At 31.9% G+C, this 25038-nt stretch overlaps 1 protein-coding gene across 1 annotated transcript in view; it reads left to right on the top strand.

Moving 5' to 3' along the window:
- Window positions 1-25038, top strand: part of LOC126738994 (potassium voltage-gated channel protein Shaw-like) — a 131872-nt gene that overhangs the window by 87272 nt on the left and 19562 nt on the right. The window contains exons 6-8 of the mRNA XM_050444520.1: window positions 8129-8352; window positions 24109-24377; window positions 24437-24693. Coding sequence (XP_050300477.1) covers window positions 8129-8352; window positions 24109-24377; window positions 24437-24693 — 750 coding nt within the window. The remainder of the gene's footprint in view (window positions 1-8128; window positions 8353-24108; window positions 24378-24436; window positions 24694-25038) is intronic.

Here is a 25038-nt window from a genome sequence, read left to right as displayed (position 1 = left end):
TGATTTTAGTGGATCTTTCTTATTCATTTCTGGGCAGAATTAAACTGTACCAATAGAAATCTTGAATGTATATTATAAATAAATAAATAAATTGTAGTTTGTTAGTTTTATAGAATGGCCAGCAAGGTCGCCAGATTTAACCCCATTAGAATTTTATCTATGGGGTTATTTAACATCTAAAATTTATTTTAATAAACCAGAAAAATTAGAAGAATTAAAAAATAGAATTAGAGCCGAAATACAACAAATCTAGCCTCAAACAATAAGTAGCAGATATAAAATAAGTATTACAAGAATTTGAATATCGACTTGGTTACTATCAGGAAATTAATCGTTTTTTGTTTTTTTTTATAATCTCTTCCAATAATTCATGGTTATTTATAAAAAAATTTTATTGCAATTTTCCTAATAAATATTAAGATTCGATATAGGACATGGTATACTTAAAATATACTTAAAATTTTATACGGTATTAAAAAATAAAAAAAAAAATTGGTGTTTGTATTTAAATATATTAAGTTGATAGTCGAAGCTTATTTTGGGTCGCCTAAATTTAAAGTGAATTTGTTCCTTGCGCATTCTCACTGTATACATACATAAATATATACAGCTTATACATACATATATACAGGGTGTTCGAAAAATAAACGGAGATATTTCAATGGGTGATTCCTCGTAAAAAAATATGAGAAAAATTTTTTACAAACATGGATCTGGAAATGCACAGTTTTCTTTTTCTTTTTTTTTTTTTTTTTTTTTTTTTTTTTTTTTCTTGCATGACAAAGCAGCCAGATTTAGCGCGTATACTAGGTAGCCTAAGGCGGTCTTAAAAATAAAATAAAAAGAATGGCATTCCATTAAAAAAAATGCTGCTTATATCGCCCTACTTTTTTGAAGCACCCTGTATACTTCAAAATATTTTCCAGATATACGCTATCAGGTCCCAACATTTTTTTAAGAGGTTAGAAATTTTTAACCTAATTTTTGTAGGCTATATGGAAGACCGACGCACTGTTGCAGGACCCTGTATAGCTTTCCTTCCTGAATACTTTTTATAAAATTTATTCACTTTTGGCCCAAAAACAAAAAACAAAAGGCCAACAACTTCGTTCTTGTTCATTTTGAGAAAAAAAACTGTAAAATCTGCTTTAGATTCAATATTTAAAAGGAATTCCCTCTACAAGAATAAAACAGTTTATTATTCCCATACAACTTGAGAAAAAACCCTTTTTTACCTAATTTCTCCCACTCTATAAAAAATATATTTTCCAAGAATAACTTTTATTATTTGGACATAAATATAATGAAAACGTTAAAAATTAAATTCTCAGTGAAGATAAAATACACGAAGGTTAAGAGAAATTTCTTATCCTAATTTAATTTGAGGGTAGTAAATTGAATAAGGACTCTGGACCATTTTTACTGTTTTTTTTTACGGACAAAAACTCGATTTGCTTTAATGGAATGTTCAGGGGAGTTTAAGTAACTGAACTGACAAGAATAATAATTCATTTACTAAAAAAAGGTTTTATTAATTTATCGTGTATTTTAAGAAAATTTTATTATTTTTTATTTAAAATTTACTCAAATTGGAGAGATTTTTTTGGTTTCTTCACATTGGGTTAAAGTTTAATTAGAGATAGAAAGTTTTTGTTATTTGAGTTTCTCTATTGCTGTTTTATGTTTCATACAAAGTCAAAAAATAATTGTTCGAACAACTGTTAAAGGTTTGTAGAATTTCCATTTATTTTTGATCAAAAAATGCTTATAACTTAATTTTTATTCATTTAAAAAAAAAAATTATACTACAGCTGCTTCTTAATTTGTATAAATGGCTGATTTAAAAATTTCTAAAATTTTTTTACTCTTTTGGTTTATGGCTAATAACTTTCCTCTTAGTAGTTTAACAAAAATAGAATACTTTTTATTTTCTATTTAAGGGTCATTCTCCTAAAACTGCCGGAAATTACTGCCGTAACCTTAGAAAAATTCTTTACACAAAAGAAATTTTCTTCTTTTTAACTAATAAATATTTATATTACTTTATAATAAAAAGAATTATAAAACAAAATTAAAATAAAAAATATATATATTTCCTTATTTTTTGTAACCACAGAACGTGATATGTCACGTCCGTGGACTGTCACCAACAAACTTATTTTTGTTTCATGTGTCAACAAAAAATGTACTTAATTTTTGTACATTTTCAAAACCACGTTTGGGTTAAAAATAAGTATAAGTATACTCAAAAAGATTTAGTTTTAACTGTTAAGAGTATTACTATTTTTCATTGCTGTCGCCAAATAATCGTCACGTCCGTGGACAAAGTCAAAATATCTGCGTGCGATATGTTTTTAAAAGTATGCCTCCTAGTTGACTCTCTAGTAATTTTATACTTCTTTGCCCTCAGTGTTTTGTTGATGTCGCAAGTGAAACCGTTTTATGCAAATTTAGTGCATTTTTTAGTGATACCTGTTGTTTCAAGCACTGCGATTACATCTGTGAGCAGCCAAACAAGTAAGGATAATAATCTTATTAATGTTAAATACGTATTATCATAAAGAAAAACACAAATAAACATTGTTGCACAGAAGTTTTGTAACCTAACCTAAAAATCTATAATTTTAAACCGCCAAAAGGTAATTTTTCATCACGTCCGTGTATCATGAATTGATTGATGATTTCATGATTGTATCACGAACTTGTCCACGGCCGTGAGTCCGTTGGCCATGGACTCACGTCCGTGGACAAGTTGGCCATGGACGTGATTCCGTGGACAATTAAATATTATTTATACACATTAAAAGTTTTTTTAACAACTTTTTCTTTATGAGTTTATAATCTATAAAAAGATACCCTTCCTTCAAAAGTGAGATTTAGAGGTTATGTTCATATTTCGAAGATCGGCGTTGATTGGCTACACAAATGCTCTGACACTTTGCTTGAAAAAAATCCGAAAAAAGTCTGACTATCAGATGACGATCAGAAAATTGTGTAAGAACATCAAACTTTTGATTTGAAACCGATCAGAAGTTCCTGTGCGAACGCATTTTACTCTATTGCGCATGTGTATTTGTCGAAAACTTGTTTCTTACTGCTGTGAGAACAAACCTCTTGATGCCAAACTATTTGCTCGTATTGCCTTATGGATAGATCTTCAAGTTTAGCTTCAATTTGATAAGTAAGCATCTCTAGGCAAAGTTTACTGAATAAAATATTTTAAGTATTTTGTTCAGTAAACTTTGCTCTAGGTATCTCTCTCCCGTCAAGTTGCCGTTATAAAAAATGGCCTGGTCCTATGACCTGGTCATTTAAAATTCCACACCATACATGTAGAGATTGCCGCCCTTGAAACTTAATTTCCCTTGTTATTCGGGGGTTTGTTCTTGACCAAAAGCGAACATTTTTTCGATTGTAAATGCCCGCGGTTGTAAAGGTGCACTCGTCGGTCCACAACATTTTTTTAAAAAAGTTATTATTTTCTTCTTTTAGTACTAGCATCTCTTGACACCGGTTTATTTCTTTGCTCTACACTTAAAGTTTGAACAGGTAATATTTGATAAGCAAAATATTTATACTTTTTTAAAGTTGAATAAATTTTTTTGGCCGATCGATCAAAGTAAATTCTCGCATCTTCTATGGAATGATTTGGGTGTTCTAAAAAGAAATTCAACATTTTTGATGGGCAATTTGAGGGAGACAAAGGCCCGAACATGATAGCGTAGATCTAAATGTATTCAAAAATTAGTAAAAACTTACCTACCTTCGAAATATAGCAAAATATGTAATTCTTCTTCTGGATCGACAATAAGTGTACGACGTTTTCTTCGTAGTTTTCCTTATGCAAAATTCTCTATAATAATAATAATAATAATAATAATAATAATAATAATAATAATAATAATAATAATAATAATAATAATAATAATAATAATAATAATAATAATAATAATAATAATAATAATAATAATAATAATAATAATAATAATAATAATAATAATAATAATAATAATAATGTATGTAATAGTAATGTAATTTCAAAATGTATCTTAAATAATTGCATAGTTACAAAATATTAAGTTCTAACTGCCTATATGCACAACCGATTAACATTCGTTTGATAACCACACAGACTTATGAAATTTACAATAAGTTCAAGAATAGATATTTAACAACACTCTAGGCTAACAAAGATCAGTAACATAACCGCTTATCTTTCGTCTAAATATAGAAGGTGAAATATATTTTAACTCAGGAGGAATCTTATTATATTGCAGATGAATACAGTAACTAAAGCTCCTCTCAAATAAAACAGTTTTATGAAGAGGAGGTGTAATAAAATGCTTATTCCTTAAGTTCAAAACATGAGCGTCATATCTAAACTTAATTTTCTGATAAAGGTAATTAGGACATTTTTTAAAGACAATTTTATTAAAGAGAACAAGACTATGTAGTAACCTCCTTTCACTAATATTTAGCCATCTCATCAAGCGTAACTCACTACTCACACCTCTATCAAATTTTCTCATTCCATTAATTAGCCTTACACAACAATTTTGAATGTACTGTATTCTTTTTATATCACTTATCAAAAGGCAGGGGCCATACAAAACATCACAGTAAATGAAATGGGACAATACAAGACTGTCACATAACACTTTTTTTAGTTCCTTAGGTAGCTTAAGGTTAATAAAAGCTTTTTTAATACATTGATCAATGTGCTCAGTGAACCTCAACTTAACATCTAATAAAACTCCAAGATTCCTAGCCACATTACTACAATTCATTAGTTGACCATTCAATTTAATCTGAACAAATTTCTCATATGTGTTTCTGGAATGCAACCTACCAAAAAAGAAGAACCTTCCATTTACTTGGGTTTAAACTCAAACAATGATTTTCCGATGCCTTTGCCAGCATGTTAAGGTCGTAAGATACCTTATCATTAGCTTCTAAGATTTTGTTAGGAGGAAAAGAGAAGTAAACCTGTGTATCGTCGGCATATAGATGGACTTTTGAATATTTGAGACTCTTACTTTAATTCTCTCTTGACTCTTATTTTAAACTTAACAGGGTAAAGAATAGAGGACCAAGAATAGACCCTTGTGGTACTCCGCAAGAGAGATCCATAGCCGAGGATTGCTTCCCATTGAGCTTCACTATCTGAGTTCGACCGGTCAAATATTGCCGAACTAGAGAGCGAGCACTCTCCCCAAAACCTAAGAATTTCAGTATAGCCAGTAATAGTAGGTGATTTAACTTATCAAAGGCCTTGGAGTAATCAAATAGAGTCAAGATTGTTAATTCATTACAATCAGCTGACTATATAATATCGTCAGTTACTTTTAGAAGAGCAGTAGAGCAGCTGAAGTCTTTTCGAAACCCGGACTGAATAACCGGCAAGATATCAAATCTGTTTACGTATGTTCTAATTTGGCTTTCCAGTACCCTCTCTAAAACTTTTGAGATGACAGGGAGAATGCTAATAGGCTTAAGGTCGGATAATTCAGTTGGAGAAGGGACTTTTGGAATAGGGATAAGGTATGAGGACTTCCAAGAATCGGGAAAAGTTGAAGATTCAATACAACAATCAACAAGATGCACTAGAAATGGAAGAATATATGGACAGCAGTGGAGCAGCATCGACAAGCCTATGTCATCTGTCCCAATGGCCTCAGATTTCATTGAGAATAAAGTAGATTTAACTTCTTCAAGCGTTGCTAGCTGAAACTCGAAGTTTCCTACCCCTTCCTTAACATTTAGTAGATAATAAGACAATGTTTTTGGATTAGGCGCGTTGGAAGATGCAGCATTTATAAAAAAGGTATTTATGATTTCAGGGTCACCCAAGTGGTCAGGAATGGTGTTTTGAGGCTTGCAATGTATGTTCAGCTGACGTATTACCTTCCAGTTATTCTTGGAGTCACCCTTTTGTAAGGTGTTATTGAGATAGCACTTCTTCTCTATTTCAACAGCCGCTGTCGCTTGGTTCCGAAGTTGGCGATAGTGTTCCCAATTTAATTCAGTTTTTTGTCTTTTGTACTTGGACAAGGCCCTATCTCTAAGATAAATAAGATGTTTGATTTTATCTGTGATCCAAGGACTCCTTCCTTTAGTAATTCTGGCCGTTTTAAATGGCGCATGTATATTAAAAAGATTAAGTATACAATCATTAAACCTATCAACTTTAGCATTAATATCTTCCATATAAAATATGTCATCTAATCGAGAATTTATCATGTATAAAATGTTTAAAATCCCTGTAAGTTAATAGGAAGGGTGGAGGTTTGAAAATCATAAGACGTACTTTACATAAAGCGACAAAATGATCTGATACCTGAAAATTTGAATCAACACTACTATTCTGTACAAAATTTCCTATATTTTTAAACGTATTTTTTGCCGGAATGGCACGTAAAGGAAAGGTTCGACAATATTCCTCTCTGGCGGCATTTGCGTTATTATTATTTTTATAAAATATACAAACGATATCACATTTTTCTTCATCACTGTACGGCATTTTTAACATTTATGGATCAACAAACAAGAAATGACAATGTCATCTGAATGATTTGTTTTTTCATAAATGTCAAACAATAACAATGCAGCGCAGCGCCTACCAAGATCTTCAATATATTATTTTTTTAAAGTTTGGAGCCCGATATTTCCGAAACGGTTTAATAAAACATAGTTAAACTTTATATATTTGAAATCAGAAAATTCGGCTCTTTTTAACTATGAAGTCATATACAGGGTGTTCCATAAGAAAAAACTGATCATCTGTCAAAATTTTACGTTTTTAAACGAAAAAAAACATTTTGACATCGGATTCAAAAATTTAAAGAAAAACCCCAAAAATTGTGTATTAAATTTTTTTTTTAACTTTTCGCATTACCCCTGTAGGGGGGAGGTCAATATATGGGAAAAGACCCTGTACAATAGTTTTTGATACTCATACTTAATTATGAACCTATTCCCAGGCCGATTATTAAAGATGCACATTTTTATGAATTCAGCAGTTGGGCACCCAAAATTTATTAAATTTTTTAGGTTAAACTTTTTTAAAGGGTTGAATTTATTTCTTCGATCTTCTAGTATTACATAGAAACTGCTTGCGGAGTTAATTTTAAATCTAATATTAAACTGTAAAGTTCAAATGGCCAACAATTATATCGGGGCCAATTACTAATTGATAAATTTGTATCAAAATCAATTGCTTTTATAGACTTTATGTATCCTTGGAAGCATAAATGTGTTTCTAATATTATTTTCCATTAACGCCCATACTATATAAAATAAAAATAAATTAATAGAGTTGACATATTTGACCAAAGACTTTCTAACTACAAGATTGACCGTCACAGTAAAAAGTGGTGGCATCGAATATTTTTTTACTTATTAGATGCATTAATTGTAAATTCCAATGTTATTTATAAATTGATTGAAGTTACCAAAAATGTCTGCTAAAGATTTTAGACGAAGTATCATAAACGGTTTAATCTCAGAAACGCTTGTAAATCGAAAGAGAAATTTGGTTGCATCATCAGATGTGAAATAAAAAAATACAATCGTTATGTACCCTTAGAGATAAGACAGCAGTCATCTGCTCATCAACCTACAAGGAGTACCAGAAGAAGATGCGCCTTTTGTAGCACTAAGGCTAACCCAGTAAGGACGGATTGGGTATGTTCCATATGTAAAGTCCCTTTGTGCTTGTGAAAACGTAAAGAGTGTTTCCAAAAATATCATGTCACGTAATTTTTAGTACCAAGTTTGTATAAGTTTTTAAATAAATTTGTTATCTTACTTTTAGTTTTTTTTTATTTTGTGTTGCGATGATCCACAATATGATCCACCGAATTATTTAAATTTAACCAAAAACTGATTGGCAGATTTTCATTTTTTTATTATTACTAATATATAAAAATACTACAATTTCCCAAATAATATAAAAATTTATAAAAAAAATATTTTGGCTCCACTAGGTATTTTTTTACTAACTAAATTAGGAGCTGCTAAGAGTTAATAGCACAAACAACTTTAACTAAAATCATTTTACCCTCAAACTTGTAAATTTATCATAAAACAAATTATTTTTCGTATTTAATTTTTTGAAATTTAATTTCAGGTGATAGGCGTCCTCTCGGTCTTTTTTATTTGCGTGTCCATTTTATCGTTTTGTTTGAAAACCCATCCAGATATGAAAGTGCCTGTTATCAGTAGGGTTTTAGTGAGGACGGCGACGAACACGAGCGATTACGTTCTGGATAAATCCGACACCGATGCTCACGTCGCTTTTTTCTATATCGAGTGCATTTGCAATGCCTGGTTTACCATTGAAATCCTTATTAGGTAAGTACCGTACTTCATACATTTCATAATATTACCGTTGATTGAATATTCGGGAAGATGCGCGATCCTGCATTTTAAAATGTACCTGGTTGACTATCGATTGCCGAGGAATTTCGTTATCCAGAAATGATTCTTTAAAGACACTAAAATCTCCGATTACGTGGCCGTATTGGTTATTTTTTTTTAAGACAAACTATACTTTTATTAATTTTTTCTTTAACATAGAATACAATAGTATAGTGTTATTTAGGTGGTCTAGTCATGAATGAGGTACTTAAGGGTGGAGGCATGTTAAAATTTATTACAAGTAAAATTTTATAAACAAATAATTAATTACTTACCATGCAGAATGTGTTTTTGAGACAAAAAATATATGAAAAATTACTTTTTACAAAATTACCAAAAGAGTTTAATACAAGTTATAATTCCAACAGCAAACATGACGTTTTCTCCATTCTGTGTTCAAGAGGGTCAAGGTTTTAAATAAAAAGCCTTAATTTACTAAAAACTAATATACAAAAACTATGTGGGACTAATTTTAAGCTGTAAGTAGATTTCAAGGAAATATAAAAAAAAAATGAAATAATTCATAAGACTTTTACAATAACATATCAACAATTTTTTGTAAAAAGTAAACCAAATTGGCATGTGATTCAATATCTGAAAAACTGTGAAGCGTAGTGAGATCTATAAAGTACAATTTTTTTGGATGAAAAATTGTACCTTATAGATTTTTATAGCTATAGATTGAAAATGATATGATAGATATGAAAATTATTTAAGATAAACATTTTAACTGAAATTAAAAACAAAAAAGTTAAAGAGCTTTTGAGTGAGGGTACTACTCGATAAAATATAGAAGTTAGGCCACATTTTAAGTTGCGATACAGACAAATTCTTAATTACTGATTATTACAACTACACTTAAAACTAGAAAAAGTTAGTAAAAAAAAAAAAAATTGTTGTTCGGGATGTTCAAAATAAGGATGAGCAGTATGGGGATATTAGACCCAGTAGAAGATACGAGGTATAATTGAAGGAAAGTTGCGCAATATATTTTCTTCTTATAATAAAATATTTTAAATTCCAAATGCTCCCTACATTTCGGAAAAAAAACTGAAATTTGGCAAAATCGATTTAAATTTTATCTGGCGTTATTTAAACATATAGAATAAAATTATTTATTAAATGAATATATTAATATGACTACTTTTTCTTCTTTGTACGATGATTCCGTTAAATTCAATCAACTTTGTTTTTACTTGTCGGCACTATATTGGCCATTTGCAGTTTTAAATAGCCCTTTTAATAAACCTTGTCAATGAGGTATTTTGGATCACCGTTATAAAATTATTTCCCTATATTTCTTTCGCTCACGGAGCTCTTACCAAAATTACGTCTTGGAAATACACTGTTAAAAAAGTAATTAAAAGGCCTATTTCACATTGCAAAAAACAAGGTCGCCATTATAATGAAAAGTTTATACAGCGTACTTCCTTTGGACGGACCCTAAAATCTTAATTAGAAAGATACAGGTTAAATAATACATTATCTTGAAGCTCTTCAAATAACCCTTACGCTCCCGAGTCTACTTTTTTTAGAATTCTGAGACAAAACTTTACGCCAATGCTTATTATGAGAAAGATCCTAATTTTTTTCAGAAAAAAAAATCACATTTGATAAGACTTTAGAGACTCTCACGATTGTGTTGGATAGGAGTCAAAATGATACCGGCACAAATATAAAAAAAACGAAAAATATATTGAAAATGTTTATTTCTACGAAAATACACTACTTAACATGAAATGTTTTGTATTTTTTGTAAACATAAATAAACATTACACTTAATACATTTGATTCTTGATCTACTTTGACAGGATTCCAGGCGATAAGTGTTGGGATTTTTTTGATCCTCATGTACTGGCCAATGATCAAACCCATCGAATCTTTTATCTTCACAAGGTAGAGGTCTATATCTTACCTTCTTGGCAGAAGGTCCTTCATTTTCATCCGTTTGAGCGTGTTCATAGTTTAGATTTCTTTTTTTTGTTCTACAAACCATACATTTTCCTAATGCTAGTCGAAACTGCAAAAAATCCAAGATTTGCTTTGAGCTATATCCATTTTTTTTACAGTCATTTCGATATTCCATCCAGCTATTCACAATAGCTATGTCAAATAAGTGTAGAATGGTTATAAATGTCCATTTTCAGGTTTTAAAGTATGTTCGATAAGCCTCAGTTATTTGATCACAAATATCAACTCCGCCCATCTTTTCATTATTAACTAAATTTGGACAGGATACTTCTATATGTTTTTCTGTCTTTTTATCCGATCTCTGAACAGTTTTTACTGGTTCTATTCCAAAAGCCGTAGATGCCATGACGAGTGATTTGTTATCTTTCCATTTTGTCAAACATACTTTCGTATCATTTTTTACGTGCACTTCTGCGTCGCCTCTTTTTGAAATACACATCCTTTTACTCTGTTTGTCATTATGGTTCCCGTTCCTTCCATTTTTAATTCTTTTAATTTTTCAAATAATGGTATTGTGAAAAAATATCGGTCAAAAAAAAAAAAGCTTCCAGGTGGCAAGGTTTGTATTAAACGAAGAATAACTGATGGCCCTAAACCAAGTTGTTTATCTGGCAATGGCGTCAAGGAACCCTGGTATATTTCGAACTCCAATATTGTACCACAAGACGTTGTAATGGCAAAATTCTTAAGTTCAACCGGCCTTGGTTTATTTTTGACAAATTGACGTATAGGACATCGTCCTAAAAAGGGTATCATTTGCTCATCAATTGAAAAACAACCATTCTCTGGCCTGTGAATTTCAAGACATCTTTGTCGAACTCGGTCTATCATTGGTTGAACTTTCCAGAGATGATTCTTCTTTTTGATATCATCCGATACTGATAGATTATCGACTACGTGAAAATTCGTTCGAAGTTTATAAAACCTGTCACGCGCCATAACATTAGCTATGAGAGGTAATCGATATTTGATACTCCAGTAAAGGTGCGGATTCTAAGAAATTTAACACATCCCATAATTGCATGCATACCAAAAAATTGCCTAATTTCTTTATCAGTCAATTTTGGAGTGATTTCCCTACCATGTTGTTGCAAGTAATACTGAGAAGTTAACGCTGCCCCCATTTCAAAAAAACTCATCATTGAAATATCTACTGAAATAACCCCATGGACTCAAAACTGGCTCAGGTTCATGGTTATCAAACATAGTTGGAACTTCTTTGCCTTCAAATGGCTGCTTTACCCATGTTGGAGCAAAAAACTTTTTTTGGCTGGTACTAGGTCTAGTCGCTGCTGCTTTCGGACTCTTCATCTTCCGATAAAACGCGTTCGGGTGGAGCAAAAAATTCATCATCATTATCGCTTTCCACTTCGAAATCGGACTCAAGGTCATCAAAGAGTTCATACACGTCATCTGGATTGGCTGCGAGCCTCTCCAAGTTCAATAATCTCTTGGATCCTAGAAAAAACATAACTATTAAAAAACGGTACCGAATTTTTTTTGTATGGGTTGGCTCCCACCCGTTACAATTGTAATATAGCGACATAGTACGCACTTCTAAAAATGGCCGCAAAATATTTTGAAATATTTTTGAGCTTATTAGGGAAGACAATGCATTACTTAAATAATTTGACATTAAAAACACGGTTTTAATTAATTTTAGTTAAAACTTACCGTTATTCGCCATCACAAGTCACAAGAATTCGAAAAAACAAAAAAAAACGGTAATTCATGCTCCTCTGCCGGAGTCAAAATGGCTACTAAATCCAGCCCGTGCGTTAAAAGCATAAAGAGGTGTCTTGCACAATCGTGTCGTATCGTTTTGTACAGTTAAAATATTATTTTGATGTTTATATCCCATGTTAATAAGACTCACACAATTGTGACATGCTGGAGCGTAAGGGATAAATATATTTTATTTGAAGTATATGTGTATGATTTGTTATTATTTAGGTTACCCATAGCTGCCATTTTGATTTAGATATACTGCGATTTTAAGATTAGATTTAGACTAGTTGATATTTTTTTCACCGGTATTTTTAAAAATTTTCAGGCAGTTTTTTATTTAAAGATTGCACAATTTTATGATTACATAAAAATTATATTGTAAGTAAATAAAAAAGTAACAATAATAATTAGGCATAATTACAAATATAATTTGACATAATATGTCTGAATACTATATTAGATAGGCACAGATTGAAACTGTATGCTAAAGATTCTATTAGTCTATTTTACTAGAATGAAACTTTAGATAGGACTATACTGTGCTAATAAAACTGATACATAAAAATCTATTTTATTAATACAGTGATGCTTAAAATTTCTTGGGTGACATTTACTCCTAGGTCTAGCGCAACTTACAGGCACGTTAAAAATACTTCGTCCGAGTAGATTTAGAGCATAACATTGTTTGTTAAATAAAAAATAATAATTAGATCAATGTGTATTCAAGTAAATATTATAGGAAGTACTTAATTTGGATCAAGGCGCTATCAGAAAAAAATGTTCTACTTGCCTAATTATTTTATATATAGGTGTTAATAAATTACGAATATATTTTATTTTTCACTTTTTATCCCTATAAACTGAAAATACTACAAGAAATTGGTAATGACAATCCGGACAGAAAAATCCACTTTTGTGAAATAATAATTATGACGGAACCCAGACTAGTTAAAAATATTTGCTTCTGTCATTAGTGTAACTTTTATTTAAATGGGCATTTATTTTTATCAGGCACAATTGTCGTTTCTGACAAGAATCCTCATGTTTATTAGAAGGGCATACCCAGTACACTCAGAAAATTAATAAATTAGGGCTGGTATATTGGGAGATGGTGCTATCGGCCCAATATTTATATCAGGAAATTTATGTTTAGGAAATATAGGATTTATAATTATTATAAATCCTATATAATAATTAGGAATTATTTTTATAATATTTATATTTTCATATATGCTGAAATGCTACAGAAGCCTATCGGATTTCAACAGGATGGAGGACTTTCTCATTATGTAGTTGAGCAAGGGTTGGAATTATTATTATCCTAACCCATTGATTGGAAGAAGAGATCCTATTGAATGGCCACCTTGATTTCCGGACCTACCACTTTTTGATTTCTTTTTGTGGGGTCACTTAAGGTTTTTAAAATACAACCTGAATCACTAGAGCAATTCAGCATAAAATAGTTAATTACTCCTTACTTATGTTTCGAAAATTTTTTGAGACCCTGTATTGTTAACGAATTTCGGGACTAAGGCAAGTTTAGCTGAACCGTAATATTATTGGTGAATCCTGAATTATTATTACTTCAAGATCATGAAATTAATAAATTGACAAGGGGTGACTAAAAATACTTCGATCATTCTCCACTAAATTAACGAAACTAAAAGAACCAAGGAAACTTATAAGATATAGATTCAAATTGTTAAATTACAAAAGGTATTAAAATTATTTACACAAATTGAGGGGTTTCGTCAATACATCTTATTATAGTGCTAGATTTTTTAAATGAAGTGGAAAAAACAAAAACAGAAAGTGGTTTTCATAGAAATTGAGAAACAATTTTTTTATAACAGTTATTATAAATTTATTATATTTTTAGAGTATCATAAAGTTCATTAAACGCTATTCTTTCATTGACATAAATTTAAAAAACGGTCTGATGGCCTTATTAGAGAAAATACCTTATTTGATTCGGTAATTTTTATTAATTTGAAATACTTCTTTCTTATCGCTTACTTCTGATTTATCCTTTTTTAAAAAATATTCACAATTGTTTTCACACTTTAGTAAGATTCTCTAGTAAGATTGTTGCGAAATATCCAGAAATATTATATTAGAACAGGTTTTTAAACTTACGGTTTTAGTTGAATTATTCCAAATTTTTAGAACAAAATAAGTGGAACTTTTTATATTACTTGTAGAGGGAATTTCGTTTAATTTCTTTAATATCTGAAACTAAAACTTCACTAGTTTAACTATCAGTTTACTGATCTAGTTTACAGCTTTACAGAAAATACATTCTCTAGGGGATCTTGAGTAAGCTTCCTAGTTAAATACTCACAAGAAAGGAGTTTGTCAAATATTCAAGTAAAGCAAAAACTGTATTAAGGATCTAGATAAATCTGTAAATGCAGTGAATATTATTTTTTCCAATTATTGTTAAATACTTCAGTTTGACTAAAATAATTAAGATCAAATTTTTCAAAAATCACATATCAAATTCATGATAAATAAATTCGGTATAAAACTACCTCTGAGGTATTGATTTACAACCCAATTAAATAGTTTCAAATTTGCTTATGTAAACCTATATTTTTTTAAGTTAAATTAGATCAGAAATAAGCTACCTAAAACATTGATAATATTACGATTTTCGAAACTCCTTTTTTTAATTAATGAAACAAGCAGCACTGCTCTATAACGGTTAAAATATGTAAAAGAAGAATTTAAACAAAATAGCTTGTATTAATGGATTTAAATTGAATTCAGTATTTATTTCTATAACATTATATTTCTATATATTTGAAATATACAGACTTTAGTTGCGCATCTTCTCAAATATTCAATCAACAATATTACCCCACTAGACTAGATATTAAATAAATTCACCCTGTAGAGTACAAGAATTTTTCACAAACTTTAATAATCATCACGTCGTCAAGATTCAGGTCGTCGTTCCATAATCCGGAAAGTTTCACCGACTTAAAAAACTGGTGCGATTGTTCTGGACAAGTTTCTCTTGCTATACGTACGAAAACTTTCTTGATAAAATACGGTTTCTTTGTCCCTGCAAGATGTTGAACGATCGGGAAGGGAAAAGTTTTTGCCTGACTCTCCTGGTTTAATGGTAGAGTTATTTCTCTTGACAGCCAGTTAGGTGGGATAGAGATGTTTCGGCCCTTAGAGCGAGTAAAAAGTCTCTTGGAATAAAGTAAATTGGGTAAGAACTATCGGTTGGGTAAAAAGGTCGGTATTGTTGGTTCGAATTAGTTGAACTTTAATGGCGTTTGTAAAGGATCGGAGCCAAACGCTTTTCGTTTCGTGTCAATAGTTCCATTAATTCTAGAGATATTGGATTTTAAATTAGGTTAGCATACAAAAATTCTAAAAATTTCTGATATTTTTTATGGCCTGGTTTGAAATTTTTAAATGAATTATTGAGAATATTCCTTTGATTTAAATTGTAATGAAATAAACTCTAAGTCACAGAACAGGTCTCAAATTTATTAAATTTAGGTCAAAGAATTACACGTGTTTCGCCCATACTAGACATTATCGAATCCACTTGTGCATTCACTAATAAAAAGAAAAAAAAGCGTTTTTATTAGTGAATACACAAATGAATGGGCGTAATACGTGTAATTTTTTTACTTTAATTTAATAAATAAATTTGAGAGACATGTGACTTACAGTTCATTTCATTACTATGAAATGTAAGCCGGTTTCTTTAAGAAAAGATGGACAGTTTTGTTTCTATTGATGATTAATTAGTATTAGTTGTATAGTTTGCGAAATATCAAGGTTCTTTGATAGTGATTATCAAGAAAGATGTTCGATCTTAAAGGTAAGCATTCAATTCAAAGTAAAAAATCTAGAAATCTAATAGGAATATTGGTATGAGATAAGTAACATAATCTTAAAAAGAATATTTCTAAAAATATTGTTTCAAGGTTATTATTAGTGAACACACAAGTGGATCTGATGATGGCTACTATAGGCGAAACACGTGTAATCCTTTGATTCTAATTTATTGACTGTTATTCTTTTGTTTCATAAAATTAACTCAATTAGTTATTGATAATTTGGACTTATAAGTGAAAGGTCACCTTAAAGATGAGATGAAATATTGTTCTCAGTTTTACCCCTAACTAAACTGGTTGATTTCTTCACAGATTTTTGCGATAATAGTTTAAAATTTAGATTGTATTAATAAAATGTCCCTTTACATAATATGCTTTTTTCATAAAAATATCTCCGCTATTTCTTTTTTAAATTTCAAATTCAAAAATGGAATATCAAACACTATTTTTGGTCATACTTACCTAAGAAGTTCGATATCCCCAGAATTCTTCACTGAGCTTATTATAAACACTATTTGTACAAAGTATTTTGCTAAAAACAATGCTATTTATTTCATAATAATAGTTCTACTGGTTAATGAGATTTGGGACTTTTAAGTGAGTCACATTGAAGATCAAACATGAGTTTTCACTGCACTAAAAAAAGCACGATTGAGCAGATGAAGCAGATTTTCAGATTTTTCATTTTGAGTGAGTGGTCACTACTATGGTCACAGATTGTTTTCGGTTACAGCTACCCAAAGTGGCTGTTTTCCCCAACGTATATTACTAATATGGTTTTTAATGTAAATCAGTTACTTTTGATATCTTTCCAAACATTATGTTTTTTTTATTTCATGAGAATATTCTTATTAGTTTTTAAGAAATTTCACTTTAAAGTGAGTCCTCACCTTCAAGGTCAAATATTCTTCTTGATATTCTTGTGGATTTGTGACTAGAAATTTTGTATTGGAAATGGTATTTTGTGGATGTATTGGTCAATTCTTTACAAAAAACTATTTATTTCTCGCCAATGTTTCGAATTGCATTTAATTTATCTTCAGGACTCGAAGTCGTAGTTCTCCTTCGTCAAATTAAAGAAACACATATAACAGGGACAAAAACGTAGAAGAAGATTGAAGAAGAAGTTCACTACTAGGGTTCACTTCTCCAACTACCGGTTTGTTTCCATTTTATATATTTTATTATACAGGGTCCGGTAAAATGATCTCCAACATTTTGCGCCGCCACTGAGCCCGAATCACTAAAGAGGGAGCCAGCTTAGCGTAGTCGGTTGGCTGCGCGCGCCTTGCCATTTCTGTTGCCAATCTGTGATTCGTTACACAAAGACGTTATTGAGTTACGTTACTGACAAAGAAATTTTCGTACTAACTTCGCGCTTCGTAGACATGATCCAGTTCCAGATGGCAAAACAATACTGTTGTAGGTTTCAAATTTTAGAGCTACAGGTTCAGCCTTAAAAAGAAAATCAACTGGTAGACCCAGAAGTGTTCGGACACCTGAAAACATTGCAGCTATAGGAGAAGCAGTTGAACGATCTCCTAGACGTTCAGCTGTTAAATATGCCTCTGCTTTGCGTTTATCAGATCGTTTTGTGAGAAGAATTTTGCACACCGATTTGAAGTTCCACCCATACAAAATGATGATCGTGCAAGAACTTAGCGAACGGGACTGGGAAAATCGCCGAGAATGTTCCAATGATATTCTTCAAAACGTGCCACAAAATGCGCTTTTAATAACGAGTGACGAGACTCATTTCCATTTGTCTGGCTGTGTGAACAAGCAGCATTTTCGCTACTGGGCACCAGAAAATCTGCGGCAGCTCCACTTCACAGCCAACGTGTTACCGTTTGGTGTGCTGTTGGTTCTTTTGGTGTTTGGCGTTCCTATTTTTTTGAAGAAGGAGGGCTAACGGTTACCTCAACTGCTGATCGATATGTCGACATGCTACGTAATTTTTTGGAACCAAAACTTAGGGAACTTGAACATCCGGATGTGTGGTTTCAACAGGATGGTGCTACAGCTCATACGGCAAGAAGGACAATGGACCTGTTAAGGGAAATGTTTCTAGGACGCGTAATCTCGTTACGTGGAGACGTTGGGTGGCCTGCGCGTTCACTCGATCTTGCCCCATGCGACTTTTTCCTTTGGGGCTACCTGAAAGAGAAGGTTTTTCAACGTCATCCCCGAACCATTGACGAATTGAAAGCAGCAATACGCCAAGAAATTACAGGAATATCGCCTCAAATTACTGCTCGAGTAATGGAAACTTTCAGAAATTAGCTTCGAATGTGTGTCGAAAGAAATGGTCGCCACTTGGACTCTGTAATTTTCAAAACTTAATAAAAACAAAATGGCATAACATATATTTTTAGTTAATAAAAATAAAATATAAGTAGCATTTACATTGGTGTTTTTATTAAAAATCAAAATGTGGGAGATCATTTTGCCGCACCCTGTATTTTATCAGTTTTTAATTGTTCCTCTACGTAACCGCCTTTTAATGTCATCTACGTTTTTGTCCTTGTTATAAATGTTTTTTTATTTGACAAAAGGGAGCTATGGCAAGAAACAAGTAATTTTTTATTTTAATAATCGACCAATACACCCACAAAATACCGTTTCCAATTCTTCTTGATCATCACTATTAAAAATGCTCGATATTTCGCAAAGTCGATCAATATAGATCTTAACCCCTTACCGCATAGTGGGTCACATATGAAGAGTACAGGGAAAAAACGTGCAAAGTCAGTATTTTATAAAAATTAAGATAATACGTTTATGTGTTTCCTTTCAAAGAATATTTTCATATAAGCAATTAATACCGGCAAGAAACGTACTGTGTCACTGGATATTTGCAGTCTTTAAATAACAATGCAGGGAAAGAACGTGCAATGTCATCGCGATACTAGATAAAAACGTGTTAAGTCAGGAAAAAACGTGTTGGGTTGAGAAAATTATATTGTTTTTTTAAGCTCGTAGGTCAGTCTGCCGATTATTTTAACTGAGTGAACATGGCGAGTGACACTAGTGGTGACGAATTAGATAAAAAAATATGTGGACTATCTAAAAAACGTAAAATAACTGGTCGTATGTCTGATGTTTCAAAAAAAATACGCTTACAGAGTCATGAAGTAGGGCCAGACTGTCATTGTAAGCGATTTCAGTGCTTTGAAAAAGTTTTACCTAATGAACGGGCTAAAATTATTAAACATTTTAATGAGTTAGGTTCTTGGGACGAACAAAGTGCCTATCTGTGTGGCCTTATTCTTCTAAGTCCTGTTTTCCAACGAAGAAATCGTCGCCCAGAAGAAGAAAGTCACTTCCGGCAGGCTAGTTACTTTTATAAGGTAAGAGTGCTACGTAATGAAGGAACAGTCGACATTCCAGTATGCCTTAAAGCATTTTGTTCACTTCATGGAATTACACGAAGAAGAGTTCAGACTATTCACACTTCACTTCTAGTCAAAGGAGTTGCTCCTAAGGACAACAGGGGGAAACAATCCTATAAACATCGTGCAATTAAAGAAGATATAAAAAACTGTGTTATTTCTCATATTCGTTCGTTTAAGGGTAGGTCTAGTCATTATAGCAATAAAAGGTCAAAGAAAATTTACTTACCTGAAGATTTGAACATTCGCAAAATGCACTCAATGTATAAATTAAAACATCCAGATAAATCTGTGTCTTACGAAACTTACAGAACTATTTTTTCGACTGATTTTAATATCAGTTTTGGATATCCCCGCTCTGACACCTGTTCCAAGTGCGATGAATTCAATGCTAGATTAAAGTCGTTAAATTTAAGGCTTACCCAAAACATCACTTTGGAAATAAAAGAGTTCCTAAATCGCAAAATAAGAAAGCTTACATTAGAGAAAGAACTTCATAAGAAAAAAACAGAAGCCTTTTATGCTAGGAAGAGACAAGCTCGACTTCAAAGTAGGAAATCAATAGAGATAGAAGCGGTGGCCATGGACTATCAAAAAAACTTACCAGTCCCGAACATAACGACTAATGACGTCTATTATAAGCGTCAATTATCTTTTTATTCTTTTAACATCCATAGACTTTCGGATGCTGATTCAGTATTTTATACCTATTCAGAAGAAGTAGCTAAGAAGGGTTCTAATGAGGTATGTTCTTTTTTAGAAGATTATGTTATTCATCATCTTCCTAGTAGCGTAAAGTTTTTAATAATTTTTTGCGACTCTTGTGGAGGACAAAATAAGAACTTTACAGTGTTTCGCTATTTGCACTACCTGGTCCACCAAAAAAAGAGGTTTCAAACTATCAAAGTTGTATTTCCGATTAGGGGCCACTCATTTATGGAGTGTGACAAAAATATGGGTATAATTAACTGCAAATCCAATACCGAACTACCTTCAGACTGGGTTCGGGTTTTCAAGAAAGCTAGAGTTAAACCAACACCTTATAAAATAGAAGAAGTTAACGACAGCCTTATAAGAGACTGGAGTGCATTTTTGTCTCCTTTGTATGTAAAGAAGTGTCCGTTTTTGAGTCGACCAATAAGAGAGTTGGAAGTCACTGTGAATCATCCAAGAATGATTCTTCATCGTGAAACCTATAATGGATCTTGGACTACTTCCATCGTAACTAAACCAGTTTCCAAACTCATACGAGGCAAGAGAAAAATTCAAAGATCTACAGCAACTAAAAAAATTTTGTGACGAGAGCACGTTTTCCTTTTACGACAATCTTCCTGTACTACCCGCAAAGAAAATCCCTAAAATAAACAGAAGAGAAAAGCCCGTTAAAACAACAAAAAATAAGTGCTAAACACCAATATAGTAAATACGGTAACATTTAAAACAAAGTGACTTTGCACGTTTTTTTCCTGTTTTTTTTGTACTTTGGTTGGTTTTGTAATAAAATTTAAAAAACTAATTGATATTTTTTAATTTCATTACATAATTTAAAAAGCTAGTATACGGTATAATAATTGTTTCCAAAATCAAAATTTTAAAAAAATTATTAAAAAATTTATAGCGTTTTCAAATTTAAAATTTTATTTTCTCAAATTCAATTAATAGTGACTTTGCACGTTTTTTCCCTGTGGTCTTCATATGGCATGGTTCCTAAGCCTCACCCTTATAAACCAATTCTCAATCCAAAGCATGATATGTTGGTCATGTGACGCCATCTCAATGCAGCACGTTGAAGTTTTATAAAATTTTGCAAATTAATGACCGTTGTATTGCCAGGTGCTTCTAAGAATAGTGAAATTTAATCTTCAATCATCGGAGTTTCTATTGAATAGTTTCATTCAAAAAAAATATCCATATAAAAGTGAGGCCTTCAAGAAAGTGATCCTGGGAGTATTTTCAAGTATTTCCTTATATTTTGGTATTTTTTTAATAAAAAATTGTTTGTGCCACAATATGCAGTTTTGTGCAAAACTGTCAAGGACATATATGGCACTACATACTTTCTGGACTAGGTATTATTTTATTTTTTCTAATATTAAAAAAAAAAAACTTGTGGTTATGGATATACCTGATCGTAGTGAAGGCGAAGGACTATCAGATGATAATATTTCTCCTATTATATACGCCCCAGAGACAAACTGAAGACGATACAATAGAAAATAATGAATCAAAAATGATTGTCCCAGAAACCCCGATTTAGACAGCGAAGATGATATTTCCTTGAACGAATTACGGCGTAGTCTTATAAAGAATAGAGGTAAAAATCATCCAAATCGGAAACGAGGTTATTTGGTATAAAATTTCTCGGTTCTACTAACCTGCCACCTGAATTGCAACAAGCAGATTACCCTTACGTATTTTTCAAATTTTTTTTATCAATGATATATGTTAATCAAACTATATTAAGACCTCAAAAATCTTTAGATCTTACTGAAAATGAGCTAGAAAGGTTCATAGAAACCTGTATTTATATGTCAATAGTGCACTTTCCAAACGCTAGAAGTTATTGGAACTCCAGTCTGAGGCACCAATTGATATCAGATGTTATGTCGTGTAACAGATGGGAGGAAATTATACGTTTTTTACATTTCGCGAACAATAACGATGCTATTGCTGCCGGTCATGATAAACTTTTCAAAACCCGACGGCTTCTAAGTAAACTACGAGAGCAGCTACTCAAAGTTTCAAAAGAGGAGTTTTTAGTTATAGTCCATAAAACGATATAATCCGCAAAAACCCCACAAATGGGGTTATAAGGCGTTGGTTCTTAGTGGAGTCAGCGAATTTTCCTACGATTATGAAATTTTTACTGGGAGTTCAAACGTGGTTCTGCGGCTAACACAAACAGTACCCAGACATATAAATCATAAGATATTTTTCAATAATTGGTTTAATTATAGCGTTCTATTTCAAATTTATCGTACTAGAAACAGTTAGAATAATTAATAAAGTGCCTTACAGTTATATGCCAATAAAGTCTGAACTAAAAAAAAACGGCCAAGGAGTTATGGTAGAGAAAGTTGTCACAATTGATGGTACCAAAATATCTGTTGTGGCATGGTATGACAGCAAATTAGTCAACCTTTTATCAACATATGCTGAAAGTATGCCAACAGTTGAGGTGAAACGATTTTCCCAAAAAAAAAAGATAAGACACATAATATAATGGTTCCATGTTTAAGAGCTGTAACGATCTACATATGGGAGGTGTCGACCTCCTGGATTCGATGCTACGATACTATAGGATCAAACTCAGATCCAAGAAATGGTACATGCGTATATTCTTTCATATTATTGATCTAATGACTGTCAATACATGGATTCTTTGGAGAAGAAATGGCAATGAGCATAATTTAGATTAGACTGGCAGATTTCAAAATGGCAGTAGCAGAGTGTTTGTGCAAAGTTAATAAAGCTGGTTTTACTAGAAAGCAGTGGCACAATTCCAAGTGGAGCTGTAGAAAATTCGCAAAACAAGAAAAAAAGGGGTCCAGCAACCGATTTTCCAATGCAAGATATTAGAACAGATAGATATAATCATCTTCTATTATAATGTAATGAGAAGCAAAGATGCAAATATCCCTGTGGCGAAAAAAGCTACATAAAATGCAAGAAATGTAATTTTTTCTACTGTTTAAACAAAGATAGGAACTGTTTTTACAAGTTTCACACTGAATAAGTTTTATTATAAATTAATAAAGGTATTTTTTACAGTTTTTAAATGTTGTTTTAATTCATAATGTGCCATATATGAACTACAAAAAAAAACAAGAAGAAATAGAAAAAACTATCGAAGAAGGAGTTTTTTTCTAATATTTTTAACATAATCTTGAGGTCAAGTTTGTACTAGTAGATTTTTTTTTTATAAAAGGCACAAAATTCATGTAGTAAGGGGTTAAAACAGTATTTTTAGAAATATTCTTTTTAAGATTATACGGTCTATTTCATGCCAATATTTCTATTAGAATTCCAGATTGTTTACTTTCAATTGAATGCTTACCTTTAAGATCGAACATCCTTCTTGATAATCACTACCAAAAACCCTCGATGTTTTACAAAATATTTATTTAAACTTCAAAACAATATTGTTAAAATATCATTTTGAAGATCATACTTTTTATTCTACACAAGTATTTATATTAAATTTCCGGATTTTTTACTTTGAATTGAATGCTCACCTTTAAGGTCCAACATTCTTCTTGGTCATCCCTACCAAAAACCTTAAAATTAAATTTTTAGGAAATATCCTATTCCATTCCATTAGTTATTGAGATTTCAGAATTTTTACCTATATAGATAGTGACTTTGGTCACCTAAAATAGCCGATTTTTCTAAAACTGTCATGTCTATGGATTTAAACCTCAAACAACATTTATAGAGAATATACTTTCAAATATTGTGCTTCGAGAATTGAAAGAATATCTCAATTAGTAACTGAGATTCTAAACTTTTAAATCAGTAGTCACCTTAAAGATCAGATCAACCTACAAGGTTTATTTAAATTAAATATGTTTTTATTCTATTAACGTGACCTGTTTTATCCTTAATTGGTCATCATCAAACCTTAAATCCTTTGTCTTCGTCTTCATTCTCATTCTCATTCTCATTCTCATTCTCATTCTCATTCTCATTCTCATTCTCATTCTCATTTTCATTTTCACCTGCGAATGTAAATTTTCCAGATTTATCGCCAGTCCAAACAAATGCGATTTTGTCCGTTCCTCGGTGAACATAATCGACTACATAGCGACAGCGAGTTTCTACATCGATTTGTTACTAAGGAGGTTCGCCTCCCATCTAGAAAACGCCGACATCATGGAGTTCTTTTCCATAATCAGGATAATGAGACTTTTCAAGTTGACCAGACACTCGTCTGGATTGAAAATCTTAATACAGACCTTTCGGGCGTCCGCTAAGGAGTTGACCCTGCTGGTATTCTTCCTGGTGCTCGGTAAGTCACATGAAAACTATGGAAATTATTAAATTTATTCCCTATTTTACCGGTTTTAGGGATCGTAATCTTCGCCAGTTTGGTTTACTACGCCGAGCGGATCCAGACTAATCCAGACAACGACTTCAAGAGTATCCCGTTAGGCTTATGGTGGGCTCTAGTGACCATGACCACCGTGGGGTATGGAGATATGGTACCTAAAACCTACATAGGGATGTTCGTGGGTGCTCTTTGTGCCTTGGCGGGTGTACTGACGATAGCTTTACCCGTGCCAGTAATTGTATCAAATTTCGCAATGTATTATAGTCACACACAGGTAAGTAAGCGAGAACCTTTTTAATGCTCTTGATTAATAAAGGACGGGTTTTAAGTGCTGATATTTTTCCCTAGATTGTAAAGGGTTTATTAAGGGTTTTATCGGGGAAAAAATTGAATAAAGAGCCGTCTTGTTCGCATTTTATCTCCCGTCGGCTAATTTGCATAAAAAAAGTGGGAAAATGCGGTCCCCTCGAGTCCTTTGACATCTAACTAGAATATTTTATTTTCCTGTTGCTTTACACTCGGTGTTTTGTCAAAGATTTTGTCAAGGGGAAAACAAATTGTAATCGCAGAGAGAGACCTTGCTCGAACTTTTAGGTGAGCACTCACTTCAAAATCCAAA

This window comes from Anthonomus grandis, chromosome 1 (assembly GCF_022605725.1).
Source record: "Anthonomus grandis grandis chromosome 1, icAntGran1.3, whole genome shotgun sequence".
Taxonomy (NCBI): Eukaryota; Metazoa; Arthropoda; class Insecta; order Coleoptera; family Curculionidae; genus Anthonomus; species Anthonomus grandis.
The sequence above is the reverse complement of the archived record's forward strand: the minus strand, read 5'-3'. Positions and strand labels throughout refer to the sequence as shown.